Source organism: Micromesistius poutassou (genome assembly GCF_964030765.1).
Source record: "Micromesistius poutassou genome assembly, chromosome: 8".
NCBI lineage: Eukaryota > Metazoa > Chordata > Actinopteri > Gadiformes > Gadidae > Micromesistius > Micromesistius poutassou.
In genome coordinates this window covers 7471898-7481500 of record NC_140278.1, presented here as the reverse complement: position 1 = coordinate 7481500, position 9603 = coordinate 7471898, and the positions used below count along the sequence as shown (strand labels likewise).

Genomic DNA, 9603 nt, shown 5'->3' with positions numbered 1-9603 from the left:
CTCACTCCATGTCCCGATATTGCACTCCAATTCACCGCCAACTCATTCCAACACAGAATTCATTTTTGTTTTGCTTTATTTTAACCTTTATTTAAACATGATGTCTCACCCTATCTCATATTAAAATACAGAAGGTTTGTTTGAAATGTCCTTCGAGCTTTGATCACATCACATCTGTATCACATCTTAGGATTCATCATCAAACCATCTGCACCGACTTCATCCTTGTAAGTATTCATCTTCATCTTCATCAACTCCATCCTAGTAAGTATACTCTACTATAATTTAATCTTCTTCTCTTCTTTATTACCTTTCATCTCATTACTATCAATTTGAAACCTACGTAAATCTAAATATTCCCTTCATCACCCCCATCACCACCACCACCACCACCACCACCACCACCACCATCACCACCACCACCACCACCACCATCACCACCATCACCACCACCATCACCACCACCACCATCACCACCATCACCACCACCACCACCACCATCACCACCATCACCATCATCACCACCACCACCACCACCACCACCACCACCACCACCACCATCACCACCACCACCATCACCACCATCACCACCATCACCATCACCATCACCACCACCATCACAACCATCACCACCATCACCATCACCACCATCACCATCACCACCACCACCACCATCACCACCATCACCACCACCACCACCACCATCACCACCACCACCACCACCACCATCACCACCATCACCACCATCACCATCACCATCACCATCACCACCACCACCACCACCACCATCACCACCACCACCACCACCACCATCACCACCATCACCACCATCACCATCACCATCACCATCACCATCACCATCACCATCACCACCACCACCACCATCACCACCATCACCACCACCACCATCACCACCATCACCACCATCACCACCACCACCACCACCATCACCACCACCATCACCACCACCATCACTACCACCACCACCACCACCACCACCACCATCACCACCACCATCACCACCGTCCTCTTCATCAATGCCATCCTTCCTCCTCGTATGGTCGCTGACTTCCCGTTCCTTCTCTCCTAGTTGTCAGCGGAGCCTCAGAGTTGGCGTTCCTCAAAGAACCGAACGATGTCATAGCAGTGAGGGACCGGCCCTTGATGCTGGATTGCCAGGTGGAGGGGGAGGGGCCTATATCGGTCACATGGAGACGGAACGGCGTGGCCGTCCCTGTCGGGCCGAGGGCGAGTGTGCTGGCCAACGGCACGCTGCTCATTGAAAGGTTTTCCAAACGCCGGGAGAGCGATGAGAGCGACGCCGGCGAATACGACTGCTCAGCTGAGAACCGCGACGGACGCATAGTCAGCCGCAAGGCCCGCGTTCAGCTGGCCTGTGAGTGAACATCGATCTACTTTACACATGTATTATGTACACATATATTATATACACATATATACATGTGTTATACAAGTGATTTCTCTCTCTCTCTAGCGCTCCCTAAGTTCCTCACCCACCCAGAGTCGGTGGTGGTGGATGAAGGGGGCGTGACCAGACTCACCTGCCAGGTGAACGGGATCCCAGAGGCCAGCATCACCTGGGAGAAGAACCTCAGTCCCCTGAGCACTGAGGACACACGGTACCCATGAACACGACACACACACACACACACACACACACACACATTCACCATGACATCATATTGTGTTGTATATTTATCATAAAGTGTGTAAATTGTGTGTCTAGGTACACTCTGCTGCCCCATGGAGTCCTTCAGATCTCTGGACTCCGCCGAGGCGATGGCGGTTCGTTCCGCTGCGTTGCTACCAACATCGCCAACATCCGCTACAGCCGAGAGGCTCTGCTCACTGTCACAGGTGACGCACTAGTCTTAACGAGGCTACACCTGTCTGTCTTAACGAGGCTACAACTGTCTGTCTTAACAAGGCTACACCTGTTTGTCTTAATGAGGCTACACCTGTCTGTCTTAACGAGGCTACACCTGTCTGTCTTAACGAGGCTACAACTTTCTGTCTTAACGAGGCTACACCTGTTTGTCTTAATGAGGCTACACCTGTCTGTCTTAACGAGGCTACAACTGTCTGTCTTAACGAGGTGACACCTGTCTGTCTTAACGAGGCTACAACTGTCTGTCTTAACGAGGCCACACCTGTCTGTCTTAACGAGGCTACACCTGTCTGTCTTAACGAGGCTACACCTGTCTGTCTCCACAGCGGCAGGGTCCAGGACTTATAAGGAGCCGGTCATTCTGTCCGGTCCCCAGAACCTCACCATCACGGTCCACGAGACAGCTATCTTGGAGTGCATCGCTACAGGCAACCCCAGGCCCATCGTCTCATGGAGTCGCCTTGGTAACAACAACTTTGGTTGTCTGTATACTGTAGCTTGTTTAGTTTAGCTATCAACAGGACACTTGTCTTGAACGCTTCTCGATGTCTCACCTTCTGCAGACGGTCGTTCTATCGGCGTGGAGGGCATCCAGGTCCTGGGCACCGGGAACCTGATGATCTCAGACGCGTCCTTGCAGCACTCCGGAGTCTACGTGTGCTCGGCCAACCGGCCTGGCACCAGGATCAGGAGGACGGCCCTGGGGCGCCTGGTGGTGCAAGGTTAGAACCTTAGCCTGAACCCCAGAACCCTTAGTCTGAACCCAAGAACCTTAGTATGGCCCTGGAACCCTAGTCTGAACCCAAGAACCTTAGTATGGCCCTGGAACCCTAGTCTGAACCCAAGAACCTTAGTATGGCCCTGGAACCCTAGTCTGAACCCAAGAACCTTAGTATGGCCCTGGAACCCTAGTCTGAACCCAAGAACCTTAGTATGGCCCTGGAACCCTAGTCTGAACCCAAGAACCTTAGTATGGCCCTGGAACCCTAGTCTGAACCCAAGAAACTTAGTATGGACCACCAGAAGTCCAGAGCCCTGGTCTGACACCTAGAACCCGAGCCTGACCCCTAGAAACCTGGCCTGATCTACTCTGACCCCTAGTCGGTACCCCAGAATCCTAGCCTGATCTAGTATACTATGTACCCTAGAACCCTAGTCTGATCCCCAGTACCCTAATCTGACCTAGTCAACCCCCAAAAACCCAAATCCCACACCCAAAACCCTATCCTGACCTAGTCTGATCCCTAGAATGCTAGTCTAACCCCCCAAAACCTACTCTTGCCTTTTGCAACCCCCCAGAAAAGTAGTCTGATACCCAGAATCCCAGCCTGACCTAGTTGAATCCCCAGAACCCCACTGGGTCTCCCTAAGCCCTAGGCTGACCCCCAGAACCCCCAAACCCTAGTCAAGAGTCTTACCCCAGAACCCTAGTCTGAGACCCAGAACCCCAGTCAAGAGTCTTACCCCAGAACCCTAGTCTAAGACCCAGAACCAGAGAACCCTAGTCAGTCAACCAGAACCCAGACTCCCAGTACCAGAACCCTAATCAGACCCACGTGGATTGATAGATGGATGGATGAATGGGTGGATAAATGGATGGATGGATGGAGAAGAACAGCCAGACAGCCAGACAGAGAGGCAGCTTAGTGTGTCGCTGCAACTCTGTGGTTCCCAGGGTTGGTGAATATTCATCAGGACCCACCCTGGTTGACCCTGTCCACTCAACATCACAATGAACATGTGGAGCAGACGTGCCGCCCATGGAGCTCTGTGATTGGACCATCTCTGTCTGACCTCATAGCCCCTGACATGGACTGACAGATTTGAGACCTAACTCAGAGATATGACATCATAGTCCCAGTATTTTTAAGAAGTTTGTGAGTGTGACCGTGCATTAGTGTGGGTTCATGTGTTTAAATGTCTGTCACTAGAGGTAACCATTCCTCTTCCCTATGTTCAGATCCTGCAGACTTTTAATTCTAGACAAACTGCATCTAGATGATGTAGATGCGTCCACTTGCTGATCGCAGACAGAATTAAAGACGTCATTAAAACAGCAGCTGGCAGCCAAGTTCAAGTGTGAAATTCACCTTCCACCCCTCCCCTCCCCCCAACACCGCCCTACACCCCCCCCCATCCCGTCTTCCACAAAGACAACACACACTCCCAATCCCACCACCCATTCTCCACCAAAACAACACACACACACACACACACACAAACACACACACACACACACACACACACACACTGTGCTTCTGTCCATATCTTCCATTGATTAATGTTGTTGTGTTTTGCTTCAAAAGAGCTTCATTTGCAAACAAATTCATTTCATGTCAACCACTTAATCCAGGAGTTATTATGGTTTTAATTCACCCTTTTAAACTACATGGCCAAAATCATCAAATCATCAACTAAAATTCATACCATTAGTCATCGATAACCCCCCAGTATAAGGGCCAGATGCTCTCTGGATAGATAGGACCTCCTGGGGGATTATAGATCCAGGGCTATTTGTCTTCTAGCAATCAGCCGGTCCGTGAGCGAGCAGGGCCAAAAGCACACCAGAAATCAAGAAACCCAATCCATTACCGCAAAAGCCATTTTAAATTATAGAAATAATAACATCACTAAAACAGTGAGCTGGTGGCCGTTTATACTACTAAATTTGCTCTACATCTTCTGCACGGTAACTCTACCAAATTGGACGATAAATATGTGACACTATTTTTATTCAGATAGGGTTAGGGTTAGGGAGACCTGTCTTTAATTATATGAAACCTTTACATTTATAAGCAAGCTAAGTATATACATAATAATGTTATTCCTTGTTCATTAATACTTTATACATGGCTGAAACCAATACAAATATAAAATAATTATTTCTGTGTACCTCTCTCTCTCCCTCTCTCTCTCTCCCTCTCTCTCTCTCTCTCTCTCTCTCTCTCTCTCTCTCTATTTCTGTTCTGTAACAACTTCTATGTACCGCAAATAGTTTACAAAATCGGATATCTGTCCCCCACAAACACACAAACACTCACACACACACACGCACGCACGCACACACACATGCACACACACACACACACACACACACACACACACACACACACACACACACACACACACAAACACACACTGATTAATGGTTCCTTTTAAAGTGGGCCCCTACTGCCCTCTGACCTGTGACCCTGTGCCCCCCCCGCACATGTGCACACACACACACACACACACACACACACACACACACACACACACACACACAAACAGACACTCTGAGCGACAATTTGGATGTGTGTGTATGTGGGAGGAGTTGGGGACTGGAGGAGGGGTTAAATTGGGAAACATGTTCCCATGGCAACCAGCTTTTGGGGAGACTGCACCTGTCCTCTTTGACACCCCCCCCCCCCCCCCCCCCACACACACACACACACACACACACACACTTCTCAATTTTATGAAAGTAACACTATCTGATTTATTAAACTGATTTCTCCTGTGATTCTCTCTAGTGGTGGTCTTTGTGAATTACAGGCTCTTAAATACGGGATTAACTGTGAAATAATAATAATAATAATAATAATAATTATTATTATTATATAAAAATATATATGTCATTTCAGTAGCTACTGGTTCTTATATTTATTGCTAATATTAATAATTTGTATTGTGTTATAAATATAAATAATAAATATGATTTTTTCTCAGCTCCACCTGAGTTCCTGCAGTGGCCGCAGTCTGTGTCTCGGCCACCAGGTGGCAGTGCGGTGCTGACCTGCAGCGCGCAGGGCGTCCCCGAGCCGCATATCATCTGGCTGAAGAACGGAAAGATCCTGTCGCCTGGGAACAACGTCAAGCTCACCAACCACAACACGTGTGTAACTCTCATTAACACACACACACACACACACACACACCATGCTATGTGTAACCTTTTTCAGTCACAAAAAAAACAATCACTATAATCACTGTTTTATATTAGGCCTATAAATGATAACATATATAATATATATAACGTATTCTATTATAATATTATATATTGTATTACAGGACTCTAGCCATAACCCGTATCACAGCAGAGGATGAGGCCATCTATCAGTGCATAGCTGAGAACAGCGCTGGCACCAACCAGGCCAGTGCCCGCCTGGCCCTAAGCCCCTCCTCCCAACTGCCTGAAGCCCCTGCCCACCTTCAGGCCACGCCTACTTCCCCCACCTCCGTGAAGCTGAGCTGGGAGCGCCCCTCCCCCGAGGTCACAGAGCACATCATCGGATATGTGCTGCACATACGCATGTTGGGAGGTAGGGGGCGCCGGACACTAGTCTGATCCTAACGTGAAACATGGAGTATGTTTTGTGTTATATGGAAGCGATGACTCTTAAGTGCTTCTGTCGGATGTTTCAGAGCCAGACAGTAAGGAGCTCCAGGAGGCGGTCAGCAAGACCACCTTCCAGCATGAGTTCTCCACCCTGGAGCCCGCCACCACCTACTCCATCTACCTGAAGGCCTACTCCCCCCTGGGGGCCAGCCAGAGCTCTAGCACCCTCATCACCACCACCCTCGGGGGCGGTACGAACTGCTCACCCCACAACAACACTTTATATAAAAGTTTTATGAATGGACATAAAGGGATACACAGAGTCAGCAATACATCGGGGTTTGCCTGCTCTCTCTCTCTCTCTCTCTCTCTGTCTCCTAACAGTCTCTCTCTCTGTCTCCTAACAGTTTCCTTGTCTCTCTCTGTCTCCTAACAGTCTCTCTCTCTCTGTCTCCTAACAGTCTCTCTCTCTCTGTGTCTCCTAACAGTCTCCTTGTCTCTCTCTGTCTCCTAACAGTCTCTCTCTCTGTGTCTCCTAACAGTCTCTCTCTCTCTGTCTCCTAACAGTCTCCTTGTCTCTCTCTGCCTCCTAACAGTCTCTCTCAGTGGCGAACTTAGCCCTTTGGGGGCTCCAGGCAAGGGTTACCAGAATTGTTAACGGGGGGGGGGGATTTTTATAAGAACAATATAGATATGGGGAAAAAATATAAAGACTGAATTTTGGGGGCCCCAAAAGGCCTCTATGGGGCCTGGGGCTCCAGGCAAGTGCCTGGTTTGCCTAACAGTACGGTCCGCCCCTGGTCTCTCTCTCTCTCTGTCTCCTCACAGTCTCCTTGTCTCTCTCTGTCCCCAACAGTCCCAGCCCCCCAGAGTTTCTTCACTAAGGTGTTGAACCAGACAGCCATGCAGGTGTTCTGGGAGCTGCCCTCCAAGCCCGGGAAGGTGGAGGGCTTCCGGCTGTCCCACCGCCGGGTCCCCCTCCCTGACTTCCAGGCTCCAGAGACCCTCCCCGCCCACATCAACACCCACACCTACTCCGGCCTGGGTCAGTCACATAGACTATAGAATAAATATTATATCTAAACATACATATATAATATACATCATATTTATTACACATATTATAGAAAAAATAAATAATACACGTCTGTGTGTTGTCATGGTACCGGTGTGTTCCTGTAGCAGTGGTTGGTTTCGTTGTGAGGTCATGTTAATGGTGTGTCGTCATGGTAACCGTGTGTTCCTGTAGACGCGGCCGGTGTCTACGAGGTGAGGCTGGTGGCCTACAACGGGAACGGGGACAGTGCGGCCGCCCAGCGGCTGGTCTCCCTGAGCGACCCCCAGCCCCGCCCCGAAACTACAGGTAGCCCCCCCCCCCCCACCTCTCCTCACACTGGGGTCATTGTGAACCGGTAGGGCCCCCTGTAACCGGTGTGTGTGTGTGTGTGTGTGTGTGTGTGTGTGTGTGTGTGTGTGTGTGTGTGTGTGTGTGTGTGTGTGTGTGTCTGTGTGTCCGTGTGTCTGTGTGTGTGTGTGTGTGTGTGTGTGTGTGTGTGTGTGTGTGTGTGTGCAGGGTGTAACTGTCAGGATAGCCATGGCTCCAGCCTGCTGATCGGCGTCCACATCAGCCTGGCCTGCATCGTCTGCTGCCTCCTCTTCCTCGTCTTCGGTTACAGACACAGGTAAACGGCTCTTTATGGTTCCACGTCGACGCAACGCAAGGGGGTTTATCCCTTACGCCCTTGCGGACCCTCCTTGCATCCACCGCAAGGGCCTGACATTGGTCCGCTAACTACATCATTTCCGGCAATACTCTTTGTATGTAAAAAAATCAAAGGCAAAACATGTAACTTTTGACTTCATAGCCTTTTTTTTGTTCGCTAGTAATCTGTAAAAAGTGGAGATGTTTTGTATTCGGTCATCATAGACTTCGAATGTAATGACCAGAATGACCAACTAGCAATTGTAAAGTAATAGCATGCACAGACAAAGACCTATTACTATTTGTTCTCTCTTTACCACGGACATGCATAGCGACACGTAAACCTGACGCAGAACCATAAAGGTTCACGACTACGTCGAAGCGACTGCGTAGTCATTGCGTTGCTTGAACGTGGGATCATAACTAAGCCTTAAGCCTCAACACTATCACCACCGCCCTCTTCACCAACCGCATCACCATCACAGCGGGGGGCCAGTAGAGGGCCAGTAGAGGGGGCCAGTAGAGGGGGTCAGTAGACGGGCCAGTAGAGGGCCAGTAGTGGTAGCCAGTGTGATAATGTTGTTCCATCTTCTCTGCAGAAAGGGGACCCAGGACCGTTGGACCCTCCCTAGGGGCCCCATTGGAACCAGAGCCCCTAAAGACGTAGCACTCCCGGGTCGTCCCGAAGCCATTGAGCTGAGGATTCAGGTGAGTTACCCCTTGTGTAGCAACAAACATACACACACACTCACACACCAACACACCAACACACATGCACACACACACACAAAGGCATACTTGTAGTCGTATTAACGTCCGGTTGCCCACCCACAGGGACGTGACCCCGCCTCTGCTCCAGTGACGGAGGACCCTCCTCCACCCTGCCAGGTCCTGGTGGAGGATCCACACCCCTGCCGCTCCGGCACAGACACTGGCTAACACACAACCTCACCCTAACCCTTAGCCTTACCCTTACCCTAACCCTCACCCTTACCCCATGACCTGTCTCTCGGTCTCTGCTTCCTCGTCTGTCCTGCAAACCAATGCATTATCCCCTTAGAGTCACAGCACGGGGCTACCTAAGAACTCAAGACTCATAATGAAGATTATTCGTGTTCTGGAACCCAGCTGCCTGTTACAGAATACTCATTTTCCTAAAGTCTCCTAAAGGGACTGTGATGTCTGTGTATCCCTGTGTGCTGATTCAGTGCCTCACAGGAACTCACTCTTTATGATTTTCACCAACGATGCCCAGTTTTATATTCTGCCAAATGCTTCGTCCCAGCGGCCTTGCGGCTGTCCGAGCAGAGAGCCTCCCAGCGAGGGACGGTGCCAAAGTTACAGCTCTGCTCCGACATGCCTTTCATGAATGACAAGCCTTAGCCACCGACATGGCCTCCGTGTTTTACTGAGTCCTGACAGCAGGAGGCGAAGCAGAAACCCCCCCCTCCTCCCTCCTCCCTCCTCCCTCCTCCCTCCTCCCTCCGCCCTCCTCCCTCCTCCCCACAGAACTCTTTAGCTCCAAAGATAGCTACCTCAGCTTGGCAACAGATGCCACAGCTACACAAGGAACCACTTTGCCTCGAGCTGCTGGACAAGCAAGCCAATCCCCAACCAAAAGGGCCGTCTGATGCCCCTGTTCTATTGTATGTAATGCCTTTGTCCATGTCAACA

General features: G+C 50.1%; 1 protein-coding gene across 1 annotated transcript; it reads left to right on the top strand.

Moving 5' to 3' along the window:
• Window positions 1-1012: 1012 nt before the first annotated feature.
• LOC311351747 (immunoglobulin superfamily DCC subclass member 3-like) lies at window positions 1013-8868 on the top strand (the record flags this gene model as incomplete). Its single annotated transcript, XM_084471897.1, has 13 exons — window positions 1013-1396; window positions 1496-1640; window positions 1748-1878; window positions 2236-2373; window positions 2473-2631; window positions 5618-5783; window positions 5960-6210; window positions 6314-6478; window positions 7084-7272; window positions 7477-7590; window positions 7801-7909; window positions 8529-8637; window positions 8764-8868. The coding sequence occupies exons 1-13, from the start codon at window positions 1165-1167 to the stop codon at window positions 8866-8868; spliced, it is 2013 nt and encodes a 670-aa protein (XP_084328023.1). The 5' UTR covers window positions 1013-1164.
• Window positions 8869-9603: the final 735 nt, after the last annotated feature.